The sequence below is a fragment of the Pezoporus flaviventris genome, unplaced genomic scaffold (assembly GCF_033815535.1).
Source record: "Pezoporus flaviventris isolate CSIRO_AGI_PZ_B2104156 unplaced genomic scaffold, CSIRO_AGI_Pfla_v1 ptg000013l, whole genome shotgun sequence".
Classification (NCBI taxonomy): Eukaryota; Metazoa; Chordata; class Aves; order Psittaciformes; family Psittacidae; genus Pezoporus; species Pezoporus flaviventris.
In genome coordinates this window covers 28,496,892-28,513,799 of record NW_026892561.1, presented here as the reverse complement: position 1 = coordinate 28,513,799, position 16,908 = coordinate 28,496,892, and the positions used below count along the sequence as shown (strand labels likewise).

General features: G+C 37.2%; 1 protein-coding gene across 13 annotated transcripts in view; it reads left to right on the top strand.

Moving 5' to 3' along the window:
* Positions 1-16,908, top strand: part of NAALADL2 (N-acetylated alpha-linked acidic dipeptidase like 2) — a 494,729-nt gene that overhangs the window by 158,960 nt on the left and 318,861 nt on the right. The window contains exon 1 of one of the 13 annotated variants that reach the window (XM_061452504.1): positions 5,016-5,161. The exons of the other annotated variants lie outside the window; for them this stretch is intronic. Within the exon in view, the coding sequence (XP_061308488.1) occupies positions 5,143-5,161 (19 nt within the window). The 5' untranslated portion in view covers positions 5,016-5,142. Of the gene's footprint in view, positions 1-5,015; positions 5,162-16,908 lie in introns of those variants that run through there. 13 annotated transcript variants of the gene reach the window in all.

Genomic DNA, 16,908 nt, shown 5'->3' with positions numbered 1-16,908 from the left:
AGAAAGTAGAACGGAATATAAGTAGAAATGAGGCAATGACTTAATGCTAGCAGAGGTATTTTCAGCCTGGCAGCAGCAGACTCAGTGTCAGTGGACTCTCTTCTAAGTATCTATGAGGGTAATGAAGAAACCCAAAAATTGTCAGCTGGCCTGAAGTTGCTATGCAGGAGTCTGAACTGGCAGTAGAAAACTTCAAGGGTCCAATAAACTGGAAAACTCCTGAGTTAGAACTTAAGTGCCCAGACCCATCTTCACTTACATTTGTGGGAAGATTCATTGCAAATAACTAATTGGACACTAGATTGCTTCCCTACCAACACTTTAGTTAACTGCAATTAAAATTTTAAGTTTGGATTGCACTTTTTACTGATGGCTTCGTGCAAAGTTTTATCACTTTAAAAAAATGCTGTGCTTGTTTAATTAAAAATGTGTCTTCCTGTTAGAAAGAAAGACCAGAAAAAAAATTCTATGCCCAGCTACTTTTCATTTTAGCCATATTTAATGGAAGGATTGGCTTATGAAAGGTACCTAACTTTTGTGAAAAGCAGAATCTCGATTCTCTAGTGTATTTGAGCATGTACAGTTGGGCACTGTAGAGCAGGTAGTTGAAAACCAAACACCATGTCACAGCTATAAAAGAATATCAGACAGATGTTGTACAACACCTTTTCAGAAGTTATTTCAGTATTAAGACAGTATTGAGATCATTGCTAATTTCAAAGGTACTTAAGCTAATTTATTAGAAATTGAATCAAAGTACTGATCTATGGATTTGAATCAGTAACTTGCTGAAATCAGAGCCCTCAACAAGTTCACACTTTAGTCAATGATAAACCTTTACAGTTTTTCATAGCCCTGAGAAAATTCCTATCTGTGATTTTCTCTTGATTTAAGCAAAACAAAAATATCTCCCCAAATGTATTCCTTTTGAAGAAAAAACTATCAATTTCCTCCCATCCACCCTGTGCAATGCACTATTAAGTAGCAATGAACATTTCTTGAAGTGAAAGTCGTGTCTAGAACTGAGGTTGGTTCATCTTGCAGTGTGCAGTTACTGATGGTTTGTTTACATGTGTCCACATCATTTCACATTACATGATGTCAACATGCCTTTCAAACCAAATTTATTTCAACTGAAAGCAAATTTATGTAGTGCAGGAAGCAGTGGAGCCTAGGAGCAATGCTGATACATTGCAAATATTTTCCAATACAATTATTTTGTCTTCTAGGTATGTTCTTAGAGGAGGATGTCTTTCACTTTAGAAAAGGTTTGTGTTCTGTTGATTTACTGTTTAAAAATAGATATGTTTTTGTTCTAGATGTCTGTTGAGTAAGGACACTTTGAAATCAGTGGCCTAAAGGCATATGTTTCTTCTTGCAGTTGATTTTCAGATATTTCCTTGATTCCTGACTTTTCTTCTTTTTGAGGTACAAATTCTCTAACATGTCTTCTGCCCTGATTCCAGCTAGCTTCTTATATTAAAACCAGTCTTTATGCTTGTCCTCTTAATTTCCCTTATGCAAATTGTAACCCATGGAAGAATAGAAGACATACAGAAGAGTTGAATAAAACAAATCTACAAAGAAAATCTGTTCATAAACAGAAAACTTAAATAGGTTTTAGAAAAGAGACTTATTTTCATTACATTTGTGCCTATTTTTGTGTTTTCTGAAATGGTTAGAACTAATATCAAAGGTAACACGCAGTATCAGTAGGCTTGTGGGGTTTGTTTTTAGAAAAGAAAAAGCTCTGCAGCTTGGAGATAATATGTAATGTAGTAGTTGCTAAGGTAACTGCATGTTTTTGTGAATAGCGGAACAAATTAGGTGAGCAAAACATCTGTATATTGTCAATATGGATGTTAGAGCTGCCCTTAAGCTGAAGAAATTAACCTCTTCAGACCTGCTAACAAAGCTGAGGAACATGGAAGTCGAACGGTCATGCTGAGCTCTCTGTTGAGCTGGTACTTCAGTGAATGCTGTCGCCTCTCCCTGGGAAGCAGAGGTTAGGGTTGTGGTAGTGGTGGGTCTTCAAAGGGCCACATTCTTGTCATACCTGGCTGCATCAGGACTGGTGTGTGCCCGCTGAGTCCTGTATCAGGGATGGCCAGTTCTCTCTTTCAGCTTACACTGAAGGTGGTTCTTGGTTGAGTGTGCTACTAAAAAAGGGAAATGCAAACTTGGTCCTTTGGAGAGATACCTGTAGAGGCTGTGTCTCACCCCCGTATGTCCAATCTCTGAGAACACATAGTAGCTGAGTGCATATATAATTACCTGTGCTTAACTTCATGCTTTGACAGGTTTAAGTAGATGAAGCCTAGGTGTTATTACCAGCTGTTTTATGGACGTAATCAGCTACCTCTTTGCCAACCACTGGTGAACAGAAGGACATGTTTTGTAAAGGTCTGAAATGTGAGTTTTACAGGATGAAAACCTGATGCTGTTGTCTGATTACTTTAAAGAGCGGTGGCTTGCAACTCCAGTCAAAATCTGGCCTGTATCTACACAGAGGTAGATATGATTTTATTTGGGAGGAGAAACCTACTGAATTTCTTCTGGCATACCAGAGGCTAAAGACTAAAAATGAGAGCAGTAAAGAATAGTAAAATCCTAGTATGCCTATGTCTTGTGATTTTATGTGCCCGTATTTCTGAGTGTCTATCTCTGGGATTAAAAAAGATCTTTGTTTCCTACCCTTGACATTTCTGCCTTGGCTTCCACAAATTGAATTTGGCATGCCATAACAGGATTAGGGTTTCTGCATAAGAGTGGAGCAGTGAGGTTATGGGGTCAGAATAATTTGAAATGTGGAGGCAAAGCTTTGTATGGTTAGTTTCCAATGTTAGTTGTTTACAAGAATAAAATTCATTATCGTTATGTGGAATGGGAGGTGAGGGGGAAACAGCCAAGTGTTGTGAACTATGTCCTCTCATCCTTTAAAGCACACTCTCAAATGAAGTCAGAGAGCACACAGCTGCCCACCTGGGAGAACAGAGATGGGGAGGGGGCTCTGCAGGCAGTCTTGTCAAGACCGCGTTTGTTGAAGGTCACCCAGATTGATTTGAAGGCAACTCAGACATGCTAGTGCTGGGAGCTCCAGCTGAACTGTTTCCGCCCAAAACTATTTGTTTTGAATAAGCTGTAGCTCCTGCACCAAAACCAGCCCCATGGCTCATCATGGGAAACAACTTCTTTGTGAGACTTGCACTCAGCTTCTCAAGAGATTTCACTGTTCCTGACAGAGGGGCTAGTAGGTACCAGTGACCAGTAAAGCTCCACCTGTTTTGGGTTAGATTTAGCCCAGCTGGAACACACAATATCTTTATTTAGTAGATGGTCATTCTATGATGCAGCACATGCTTTAGAGCTAGTGGGTCAGATTTAAGTAAGTGTGAAGTAACTTCATGACAGTACTTACCAGATAAATACAGCTTTTATTTATTATTAAGTAAACTCTTGCAATTGCTGTTACTGAGTAGTTTTAACAAGTAATTTTTAAGCATATGAAAAATTTAGCGATTAGGTTTTGTATTTGATAATGTAAATTAACCTTCAATAAGAAGACTTTGTGCTGTAGGATGTTACTTGTTGAATCTGTTTAATTTCTTCAGGAGTTAGGAATAAATACAAGTTAACTTTGAATTGGGAAATAAGGCATAGACAGAATTACATGGTTTGCTGGTCTGTACACAGGATTTAAAATATTTTTCAGAGAGCATCTGCATAGAAAGAAAGAAATATGTTTTAAAATTAGGCAGGTGCCATTTTACACAGAATTATTTGGCCTTTAAGATGAAGTAAATCTATTGTTCCCAGCTCAGAAATCTCCATTTCATTTCTTCTAGCTCAGTGATTACCAGAATCTCATTTTGGAGACACTTTTGAATCCAGCCACCTGTGCTCAGAATTGGATCATGGGATTCTTTAAGATTTTATAAAAGTGACAATTACATTGGTCTGACACTGCTTTCATCCATTCCCATGGTGTTTTCCACTTCGCCTAACTAAGTTTTCGTGTCTCTTCAAGCTTCTTGCAATCAGGATTGCTTCTTACAGTAAGATTTGAGACCATATGAAAAGGAATAAGTTACTAGGATGGGGCCTCATGCAGCCCCATCATTTTTCATCCTCACTTTCCCAAAAGAGAAGAGGAGATGCTGAGAGCTCTCCTATGGAGGGTAGGACATTGGGCACTATATTAGAAATACAGGCAGATAAAGAAACAAACCCAGTTTTCTGTGGCTATTGTGTTTTGTTATGTTAGGTGGTAAATGCTTATTATATACACTTCAAAATCACACTCCCCATACACTCTGTGCTTTCTAGTGTACCCTTCCAAATAGCACTATCAGAGTGGGGAGATAAGTGTATTAATAAAGTATGGGTCATTATAAATATATTATTACTTGCTTTCTCTTTTAAAACACATTTATCTGGAGAATTTGCTTTCATGATATATCTCCTCTCCCAGCTAGAACATTGATTTCTCCTCCTTTAACAGCGAAAGTTTTCTTTCTTTTCAGTCCCTACCTTGCTTACCCCAGTTGTTTTGCTGTTAATAATTCCTCAGTTTACTTTCAGAGATCTCTTAATTAAAAGTCACGAGCCTTTAATTATTTTACAATTCCATCAAAGCCTTTCAAGAAGGTAAATGCTGTCAGTTCATGGCAAGTGTTGACACCTGCATAATTTCTGTCACCTTTTGGGTGAGTGGTGGTTATTTCTCAGAACAATCTCAAAGTTGTACTGGAAAACTGCTGTTATTGGCCTCTAACAGGAAGATCCAGACTGTTAATAGCTGACAGCCTGAAATGCATTTGGAGCCTATCCAGAAAATGCACTTTTGGCCTGTTACACAAGATGTATGATTTTACATGTTAAAAAACCCTCCTATCTATAGGCAGCAAATTTTATTCAGGAGAGTTGGACCTAGAAGGTAAAACTAAAATAAGAATTTCCTTTTTTAATTTTCAGCCTTACAGTAAAGTCTGTTTGTGATCTGTCAGGAGGAGTTGAGGAGTTCAGACATGATGGGTAAAACCTATATTATGTTTTTCATCTGCTTTGCTGGTAATTCAGTAGTTTACTGGACCAGAGGAAAGACAGGTGGAGAAAACCCACTGCCACTGAAAGTGTGACAGAATGATCTTAGACTGTGGAGGTAAATATAAAATGCGTGAGCATACGATGAATGGAAAAGGAAGGTGTTTCCATGCTTGATGACAAGGGGCTGTGACAGGACAGAAAGGAAGAAAGAATGACAGAAGTATGTATCTGTTCATGTTGTACACAGTTCCCTAAACTACTCCAAGTGTGATTTCTTCTTCCTGCGTAGAAGATCGTAACTTGTGAACTGCCTTCATGTTCTTTGGTTCAGACAGATTTTTTTTTTTTTTTCTTGTAGACAGTAAAATAGAAAAGGGAAAAAAAATCTGTTCGATAAACAGAGACATGATAATCATAGTAGCAAATGGAAAAGATATCAATTATAAGAGAATTCAGATAAACAGTTGTAGATTTAAACCACAATGAGAATCATGGCTTGTTTTGACAAACAGGAAAAGTAATTCAAGAGGCAGTTTGCATTGCCTACAAGTGGAACAAATTCTGGAGAAAAAAATCTACATTACCTTTATTTCTGACACTCATAACAGTGATTATAAGGAGTTTTGCTGCAGTGATAAATGTATTGTGAATCACATAGGTTTGTCCAAGGCAATCATCTGGTTGAAAATCACAAATCTCTAAAATATGCTTCTAATATGTATTACTTTCTAACAATAAAAAGGTTAAAATTTCATTCTGTACCAATGTATAGAAAAAACAGTATGGTATATTGCATGATCGCTATAATTAAGAATGTAATACTCGAGAAAGAAGTGCATTGTAATATGGGAGGTGGGCAGGATTCTGGAAGATTTAACAGAAACTGTAATTTCATATGTAGCTAGGAAAGAATTACTATTTTAGATGGAGACATAGTGTTTTTAAAGGGTTGAAGCATGGAGAAAGTTGAATATGTATTTGAATATAATGTACTGCAAAAGGGATGCTGTTGATACCTGAATTGACTGCTAGTTAGTGTTACATCAGAGTGCATGAACATCTCTTTCCATAAGTAAGTTCACAGGCATTAAAAGCAAGGACATGTTCTGTTTCTGGAGTGACATTAGTAAGTACATTGGATTCCCTGGAATAATCAGAAAATAGGAATAACTTGGTAGTACTGAGTTATTTACAGGCTGATATTCTCAGTCAGAGGTATGTTGATGAGGTATGTTTAAAGAGTAGCCAAGTAATTTGTACAAATAATAACTGTCATAACTGAAATAATTGTCCAGAGGATGTGTTTGAAAACAGGGATTAGCTTTCTTGCTTACTGTATCTTGTGAATATTGAACTATGAATCTGAAGCTAGATTCAGGTTAATGTGTGCTGTGAAGGCAGTAGTCTCGTGTTTGAGAATAAGTTCTTGTAGACTAATTGTTATTGTGGGCATGTGTTGAAGATTTGTTGTGCAAATATGTGTAGTGTGCTGTTAAGATTAGAGTCAAACAGAATGACTAAAAGGTCAAAAGCGGAGATACTGTAGATCCAAGGGTCATGAACCCACTCTCTTACGGAGCTTCTATTTGTGTATATATAGTACTGGGATTTTAAAACTATTCTTATACCTCTGAATCACTAGCTGAAAAGCTAAAAGTCCAGAGCTAAATGTAGAACAGAATAGGACTGCAAGGCCCTTGTGAGGAGGGTATGACAGCTTTAAGATGTAACTGTGGTGCTACATGTGTTAATGTCTAATATGTCTGATATTGAGGGGTATTACCAAGTTCAGGGAGCTTTTGTTTGATAGTAGAGGCCCAAGAAATTTGATGGGAAGAGAGCATTAACTGTTAGGATATCTAGCACATATACTTGATAAACTATACATACGGTTATACAAAGAGAATAGCATTTTAAAGGAAAAAAAAACACTATGGATGATAAAATAAAGGACAAAAAATTTAGTATAAAAGGGTATCTCATTATTTAAAATGCCAAAATGCTTTATTAAATTCAGGATCTCCTCTTACTGCTGAAAATTCAGAGAAGCCTTTTGACCTTCCACTGTTTTAACAACTGTCAGTGGCTGAGCCATTATATTCATAAGCAGTTTTACAGTACATTTGAAACTACATCACCTATTCATATTAATACCTTCATACCACAACCTGAAGCACAGCTCCTTTCTAATCAAACATTCAGTTACTGGTGGCCTACTGAAAAGATTAATGAAATGCAGACTTTATTAGCCACAGTGCAACATGTAATTTCACTATTGAAGTTACTGTTTGTTGCTCACCTAAACCGGCGCCTTTGACCACATGAATTGAATGTGTTGGATCTCTTGAGAGTGCTTAAAGAGGATAATTGACTGATGCAGAGGATGGGAGCATCCTGAGTTAGGTGGCACTGTGTGTAACAGGTGAGAGGAGTATTTGGTGACACACATTCTTTCCCTCTTTCTGGTGTGGTCCTTTTGCCAGGTTCCAGGGTGAAAACTAATGTCAGACAGCATCGGTGTGTGCTGAAGTGCAGCAGGGCACACAGTTGTATGTTAGTCAGGCGAACCCACCTGCTGCACAAGAGAATTTAAGGAACTTACAGGAAAAGCAAAGTTGGATTGGTTTAGTTGTTCTCCTGCAACATGTATAAGGATAAGCTGAATATGGCCTTCTGGTAGGAGTAGCAATTCCTTTTTAAATACTGATCCAAGTGAGAAATAGTGGCATCGTAGCTTGCATTTTTATTAATTTATTATATTTTTTTTAATTGTTCTCTGGACAATACCGATCTCCTTCAAAGGCGTATGTAAGCCAGTCTGGCAATCCTTGCTTATCTGTATTTTATATTTCTAGATCCCAATCAAAGAGACTTAATAGGTCAGTTAATATTGTCTCAGACTGGCTTCCCTTAGATTTGTACATTTTTAGACCAGACTTCTTAATAAACTCTATTTGCGTGATGAGACTGTCTGCAGGTATGTGTTTTTGTGTTTAGCATTGGCAATAGAGAACACGCAGTTTGTAAGAAGAAAAAAGGAGTCCAACAGCAGATGGAGCAATGAACTATTTACATTGCTGTATTCTGATACTACATGTGTTTGTTTTTTTTTTTTTTTATTTTGTACTAGCTCCATCTCCTTATCCTCAGGCTGTTCGGATCAATTGTCAAATACCTGCATGTCAAAAAAAACCCCAACAACTTTGCCTTTCTGTTTGGATGATTAATTGGGTAATTTCAGTCACAGGAAAGTTGCCAGATCTTGTAAAAATGGGAGGCGAAGGGACACAAAATCTAACACCTATTGATTAATAACAGATGTGTATTCAGTGGGATGGAAGGTAAACTGCTCTTTCCAGGGATTTGATAGATTGGGTGCTTGCTTCCCAGTTTCTCAGGGAGCACTGCAGGCGTCTATGTTAGGCAGCAGAGGGTGTTATATAATGAATTTTCATTGATTCCATGATAGTGAACATTGATCAGGCCTCTGTTGCCAGTCAAGTCCCTACTTGTGCTGCTCCTTCTGTCAATCTTCTTCCAGTAAAATATAACAAAGACTGTTTTCCCCTGTTTCTCCTATTCCATGTTATTTCTTTGTGCTATTAGGGACTGACTTGAAATGATGTATGTTCTTAGAAAAGATCAAACCTTAGAAAAATCAGCCCAAAGAGCATCCTTTCTTTATCAGTTACTTTGCTTAATGCATAAAGTGGCCAGCAGAGTGTATAATCCAATGTTTTGCTCAATTAGCAAATCAATATAATCCAAAGCAGATTTATAAACTTCACGTAGATGACCTGGGGAGCGGGATCTTTAAAGCCGATAGCGTCAGCCAGCATGTTTGAAGTTATAATGACAAAAGGACTGGTAAGAGAGTAGCTAAATGCGAGATTGCTTTGTAATGCCATTGTGAATAAAAGGGACTCTACTTTTATACGCAACATGAGGAAAAAGCATTGTTGGCCTAGCATAGTGCTTTTGTGATTCTGTGTGTTAGCTATATGTAGATAAATAGCTACTGCTACTAGAAGGAGTAGAGGGAAAATACAAAGAAGCAAAAGAAGAGATTTACAGGAGAGCTAGTGGGGAACTTCATGAAACAGTAATTCCTAATCCACTTGCAGAGGAATCCTGAAATGTTTCATATGCTGTCTGCGGTTCAGGTTTTTGTTCTCACCTGTGATTGCTATTGTGCTTGTTTGTCTTGTAAAATTACTGATTTTTTTTTGCATTTATGTAAGCTATGTTGTTCTTTCAATGAAATCTGGATTTACTTTTAATGATTCCCGGTCATCTTTTATTCCTGAAAGTGTCCTGGTATTTCTTTTGAATTTTACACTGGGGCCTGTATATGACTACATTTCAGCTTTGCTGCAGCTTCCTCATGTGAAGGCCACATCACTGGCAGATCACTGAACTATGGAGAATTGCATAGGATCGCCTAGCTGGGTATCAGCTTTCTGGTGTGCTGACAGGCATTTTCCTGGTTGTTAGCAACAGAGGTTAAACTAACATAAAAATCTTCTTCTGCCCACAGAAAGTACTGTCTGTCTTGGTTTGGTCTTGTGTTGTGCTGTCACCAGCAATATCCAGTGGGCTACCATTTTTATTTGAAAAATTTATAAAGGACAAATTTAATCCAGATGGCAAGTAGCTATTAAAATTCCAGCTCTTTACTATTTAGTGTGGGTTGTGTGTAGCATTTTTTGTTCATCCCTTTGTTTTGGGGTTGGTTTTTTTTTGCTGTTACGTGCATGAAAGCTAAGATGGTTGACTGCTGCTGGGTCACTGCACAGATGCACATTAAAATGAACAGCTGTTCAACCTCTGACTCAATTTTTCATCGCAATCCCACCATCATCACTTCTGCGAAATGTGCTTCACGAGATGTCATGGCAGCAGCTCCAAATAGGGTGGCTGAATTACAATGCTCCTTAACCAAAGGGTGATTTTGTGACAGAAAAGACAGCATGACCATGTAAAAGTAAGATTGTTGTATGATAAATTATACTTTTTTTCTTTCCTCAAACCATTGAAATTAAAGTTGTGTAAGCACTGGTATTAGTTTCTAAATTTCAATGACTGTACAGCTGAAAAATATTTGGAAGCAGAGAGAAGTTATTTTAACAAAATACTTAAATGTTCTTCTTAACCTCCTAATGTTGCCCCTTAGAGGTGTGAACTGCAAACTTGTGGCTTAGGAGTAGGCTGCACTTTTGCTGCTGGACAGGGGTTGGCTGGAGTATCCAGAACCATCAAATTCCTGAGAATTTCCTCCAAAGACAGGAACTTCTCCTTAAATGTGAAAATGTTATATGGAACTACATTTAATGATTTGTTTTAATTTATGACACATCATAGCCTGTATAGGATTTTTTTTCTGAGCTTGATACTGTTTGAAACAATTTCCTTTTAAACTAGAAGCTGAGGAAATAACAGTGATTGTTATTTTTTTTTGTCACAGAGATAAATATTAATGAAATACTTCATGTAAGATATGGTAAAGCTTCCTTGGAAATTCAGTCAGATCTTTCTGTTCATTAGCTGAGAGCTCGTTTGTTATTCATGCAGTAGCTCACTGTTCTGGAGGAATGCAACTATGTTCAAATGTCAAGAAATCTGTGTTGTGTGTCATGTGATCTTCTCTAACTCATTTTATAATTCATTCAGTCAGTTGACAAATCCTGCAATTACTTTGAAGTATATGTATTATTCACAAATATTCATAATGTTATAGAAAACACTTCAGGTGGCATAAAACTTGTGGGTATTTTCCAGTCATGTACAGAGAAGTAGCATTATTCATATGAAAAAATAATTTGTTTAATCACCTTGTGTTTTGGGGCCTAACTGTCTTTGAATGCCTCCTGAGAGCTTTCCTTTAATAGCATCCTCCCAGCTGATTGCTCCAGCATCTACCGATCTGTTGTTGTTGAGGTACTCCGCACTGTTTTTCCTCCTTAGCATAGCCGTACTTTTACTTTGAAGTTTCATCACGCTAACTCAAGATGTTGTCTTCTGATCTTTTACAAAGAAATAATAATGAAATTACAAAGGTCTTCCTGATTCCAGCTCCTCGGGCTAAACCACCTGCTAGCTGCAATTACCTGAGGCTTTCCATTCCTAGGGTTTTCCCATACTGCCAGACTTCAAAGGAAATGTATTAAATGTTACTCTGTACTGATGATTAATTTTAATGTTGTATAATACAGTTTCTGTTTTTTCTTGTCTTGCTTAGAGATTGATACGGCTTTGTCTGTTAACTCATTTAGAAGTTTTGATTTGATTTGAGTTCTCAGAAAGGGCCTAGGTAGCACAGGCCAAGTAAGTGTTTTCATCTGGCTTGATCAAAAATCCATCCAACAATTCAGGTTTTCTAAAGGGAAGAAGGTGTTTTTTTTTTTTTTTATCCTGTGAGATGTCTTGTGTTTGTAAGAAATAATGTGTAGCATTTCTTCTGTTCTTTTGTAGAATTTAAGCAGAATTTATTTGCTCACAGTTCAAACCCTTCTTCAGTGTGCTTAACCAGAATGCACTTTCTTTGTGGGCTGATTCAGGCTGGATCCTTGACTTTTTGCTTCTGTTTTTGATTTGACATTTTTGTCTCTTTCATTCTCCTCTGCTCTTCCTTAAGCACATATCCCTCAAATACAGCTGCTTTGTTCACAGTTAATGGTATTGAGAAGTGTGTGTTTGAGGAGATGTGTCCCCTGTGCTTGGAGAGCGCTGTCATTTCAGCTATCTCCTTCCAACGAGGGACTAAATACTGCCTTATATGCAGTAAACTATAAAAAAATCTGGTTAAAAATCTCACCCCTTCAGCTCTGTTGGAATTTTTATGCAAAATACAACAGTATCCTCAGTGGTTTTATTCACACACATTAAGGGACAACCACTAGGCTTAGAAAAGTCAGTGGGTTTGTTTTTCACTTTGGAGCATCTGAGGTAACATCAGTGGAAGGAGCAACATGGTTTGATCAGTGCAAGTAAATAAAAAAAAAATAGAAAAAAGGAAGGCTGATGATAACAATATGGAGGGAAAGCAGCAGGAAAATTAAAGATTCAGAAAGCCCCTATCAGTGTTACCAAGTAAAACCCTACTTCAAAAACTCTGTGGTGTTTTTATGTTAAAAGATCTCAAAGATGCTTAAGCAGAGGTAAGATCAGTCGTACTGCATGCTGACCTGAATCCAGTTTACTGTGTTTGCATCTTTCACTCACACATTGCCAGGAAATTGGTCCAGCTTCCACATAGTTGTAACAACTTCAGGTTTCAGAGATTATTTTTTTGTCATTTGAGAGACAAGTCTGAGTCTTGAAATGCAACAGAAACTCTAGACTTAGATTATAACCTGCCTTGCCATTGAGTATCATAAATATTTGGACAAATGATAAGTGTCCAGTTTTTATAAATTTGCAGTGGGACTGTACCTCAAAAAAAAAAATAAACCTGGAAGCTGAATAGCAGACAACTGAAAAGTTGTTGGGTTTATTTTTCTTCTGCTATTCATATTTTCATTATCGTTTTTCTTTTAAAAGAACCCTCCCAACTAAATTTTTAATTCCTATTATGAAAGCTTATTATTGACTTAATAGATACTTTTGTTGTGCAACCTTTCTAAATAATTTTGAAATATCTAAGCCATATTTTGGAAAATTCAAGTTTTTACAATGTGATGCAGCATCTATGTCTTTTGTTGCTCTAAAGTAGTGTTGTCATTTGTTTGTGTTTTTTTCCTTTTAAGTTCAATTAGAAAAATGCCTTTATGTCTCTGCAGGGTTGAACTTCTTTCTTCTTATGACCTATGAATATTTTTCATTTGCCTCTAGATTTTAGTCCTAATTTTGAGAGCAGAAAAATAACCCCAAATATTTCTACTAAGGTATTGACTCCATTTGAACATGAGCCGGCAATGTGCGCTTGCAGCCCAGAAGGCTAATAGTATCCTGGGCTGCATTCAGAGGAGTGTGGCCAGCAGGTTGAGGGAGGTGATCCTGCCCCTCTACTCTGGTTAGACCTCACCTGGAGTGCTGTGTCCAGCTCTGGAGTCCTTAGTACAGGAAAGACATGGACCTATTGGAAAGGGTCCAGAGGAGAGCTGCAAGAATGATCAGAGGGATGGAGCACCTTTCTTACAAGGAAAGGCTGAGACAGTTGGGGTTGTCCAGCCCAGAGAAGAGAAGTCTCTGGGGAGACCTTATTGCAGCCTTTCAGTTCTTAAAAGGAGCCTATAAGAAAGATAGGGAGAAACTTTTTAGCAGGGCCTGTTTCAATAGGATGAAGGGTTATGGTTTTAAGCTGAAAGAGGGGAGATTCAGGCTGGATGTGGGGAAGAAATTTTATGATTTAAACCAAAAAAGATGCCTCTTAGAATTTTTCAGCTTTATAACATTCAGTTCTATCACTGTCCATTATAGCAGCATTTTGCAGCGCATAAGGCTTTTACTATAAATAAGCATTTTCCTAATACACCTGTGAAGTACAACATTTCAGGATGCTGCACAGGGCTTTGTGCTTTCCAGTTTTTATGTTCTGCTTGAGTCTTTCATCTTTAGCCATTATGATAGGTTATCATCTTTACGCATATGATGGTGAGATTTGTGTGTATGTAGTTAGCTTTCTGTATCAGTTACAACTTTTAGAGTAGCTTACTTGTACTTTATAGAAGGTTGGTTTCATTGTCCATGATGGCCATACCTGATGCTTCAAAACCAACATAACTTCTCTTAGAAATACTTTACAGTGTTACAGGTTGTTTTAACAACTGCTGTTTTGGATTTATCCAGTATTGTGGAGAGCAGCATAGGAGCAATATACTACAAAAGAGTCAGTAATTAGATCAGATTTGCAATTTCTTCCCACCCTGATATGTAATAGCCTTGTATTATTGCAAGAGTGACATGGCGGATCTGAGTTGTCTGAGCTGTATTCCCTGTGCATCTTCTCATTGTTGGGAGTTTTGTATGAGCTTTTCATACTTAGACTGTGACTTGATGAGCTTCTGCTTTTCCCTCTGTTTTTGTCAGTGTAGAGCCTTTCTTTCTCAAGTATGTTCATTACTCTGTTTATGACAAATTAAATTTAGAATTTTTTCTAAGGCCAGGCTCCTAATGGTGTCTAAAAATAATTTCAAGAACAACAGTTTAATGTCTTTCAGTAGTTGTTAAATATGAGCGAACTGACTAGGCTAAAATGAGAATCAGGCCAATTAAACCTCTCTTTGAGGATAGTGGTGCTTGTAATTAGAGACGCTAAGGAAATGTTTCTCTCTCGCTCCCCGCCACTCCCCACCTTTTTTCTCACGCAAGATGATGGAAAGTGAAGGGAGAAAGCACCGACCTCAAGAGCTAAATGCTCAAGCATTGTAGTGGTCACATGGGAAACTTCACCAGTTTCCCAAGAATATGAAATCTTAAAGTGAAGTTTTTAGAATGCATTTCTGTGAATTGGCTTGTTTTTCTTAACTGGTGCTTTGTGAAGGAAAATGGGTTCTCTTAGCAAATCTCAATAATGCGCTATTTGTGGTGGTGGAGAAGGTATGCAAAGTGCCCCATCCAGTGACTTGAGTACCTATGATGAGAAAGTGTAGCCATAGTGATACAGCAGGACTTCTACTCTATTGTATCAGCAGTCTATGAAAAAATTAATAAAATAATCCCCTCTCCCCACCAAAAAAAAACCCAAAACAACCACCAACAAAAAAACACCAAAAACCCCCCACAAAAACACGCCCAAAACCAAAACCCCTCACCATTTTAAAAATAAATAATTGACCTTTTTTGATGAATTTTTATTCCTCATGAACTGGATGAGAAGTTACATTACGAACTATGTTGCAGGTGTACCATCATCTTTCCCTGCAGCTCAAGGTGGAACATGCAACTTAATTTCAAATCATGATGCTGTTTCTGTAAATTGAGAACCTGAAGAGAGTTCGGTGTGGGGACATCTGCAAGTAGGGAAGCTTTGTGTTTATGTGAGTGTCAGTTTGCCAGATTTTTCTAATAGGTAAGAATCTATCAGATTACATAAGGTGATTTAAAATTATTTAGCATTCTTTTAAAATATAGTACATAACTTGATAATCTGGTTTCTCAAAAAAACAGTCCCTCTCTTTGAGGGAGACTTAAAGTGAACATCTCTAAGGAACAGCTCCCTTCATACAAGGAATGGCATGCGATCCTATAAAATGCAGGTTATGGTCTCCAACCTGAAAATGATTCTTTACTAGGCTTTTTAATCCTGCCTTATTTGCATCCTTTATCTAACCAATTTCTATTTTAAGGATTGTAATTTTTGTAGTACCATGTCATCGTGGAAAATTGCAAACCTTGTCCATTTGCAAGGTCTTTGTTTTTTGACTGTTCTGGTATCGCTTCGTTTTGTTCTGGCTTAGGGATACATACGTTGGAGTAACTCGGGTGGTCTTAACCTGTAAGACTGAATATGATGTTGAAGGTGGGGAACTGAAGACTGCCTCTTCAAAAATAAATCATATTTGTGAAGTGATGAAGGTTGCAGAAGCACTGAGCATTTGTCAGTACTCATTGTTCAGTGGTAGACATATGGTACAGTTGTGTAATATAAATTTTGCAGTATATTTTTTTTTTTGTTTTCCTTTTTTAAGAAACTTTACACATACTTTTCTCAGTGTGAATAAGACTAAAAACTCTGCAAGGTTTTGTTGACCCTAGACTTTGTATGTCACAGCAGTTTCTAGTGTCTTTCATGTGGCTTAATTGGCTCCCAGATGTAAGAACAAAATACACCTGTTTTTCAGTGATCTGTAGAAAACATGGACGTACGCAATTACATTGTTTGAGTGTATTGGTTGCGAACCCTATAGACTATTTCTTTTTTATAGCAAGGCTTCCTTTTTTACGATTGGTGAGAATTTTACATGGAAGAGTTCGGGGATCTGGTATGGATATGTATTTCCTATTCAGTCAGAGATGTAAAACCCAGCATGACTTTGTGTTTGCAGAAAGGTGTATTTTTCCTGAATTCATGGCATTACAGAATGAGGAGTCAGATCTAACGGTGCTAACAGCAGCAATGAATGTATGATGTATTGTTGTCTGTTGATTTTTTTTTTTTTTTTTTTAGTGTGGAACCTAAATGAGGGCAACCTTTATAAAAGACTGCAAAATAAAAAGAAAGGGGTTCTGGTGTTACTAAATTAATGACACTAAAGTGTATATATCTAAATAGTAAAAAAAAACCAAACCCAAACAAAACCCAATCCCCATATTCCAAATGCCCTTCATTTAATTATTAATGTTAAATACAGCTCTTGGAACATTTTTTAGTAGCTGTCATTAACAAGAATGCAGTTCCAACAGTGATATGTGATACTACTGTCTTTTCACAGTGTTTTTAGTGTAGTTGTCTTAATGGGGCAAATGCACTTCTACCTCAAGATCACCTTCATCCAATCAGCTACTACTAAAACTCTCCCTACATATTTAAACCTTCTCCCCTTAGTGAAAATTCATCATAACAGAAGAGGTGAGCAGAGGTGATATAAAAGATATACCATCAGGTACAAATATGTTTTATGAACTTGTCACATTAAGCCTTGGGAAATCTTGTACACATGAATGCTTTCACAAATTATCTTGTATGTGCATAGGAGCAAACTACGATTTTTTAGTCTTCAGGGTATCTGCAAGTGGGTCTTTTCTTGCCTGTTGAGTGGAGAAATACAGCAGTAAAGCTTTAGACTTTGCAAGGTCACTTCAGACAGATAGAATTTTATAAAATTTCTTGTTGAGGCTTGAAAGCAGATGAAATTCAGGTGGTTTTACTTTTCAGTATGATGTGAATTTCTTACTCGTTTGGGAAAAGTAAGTGAAAGGACT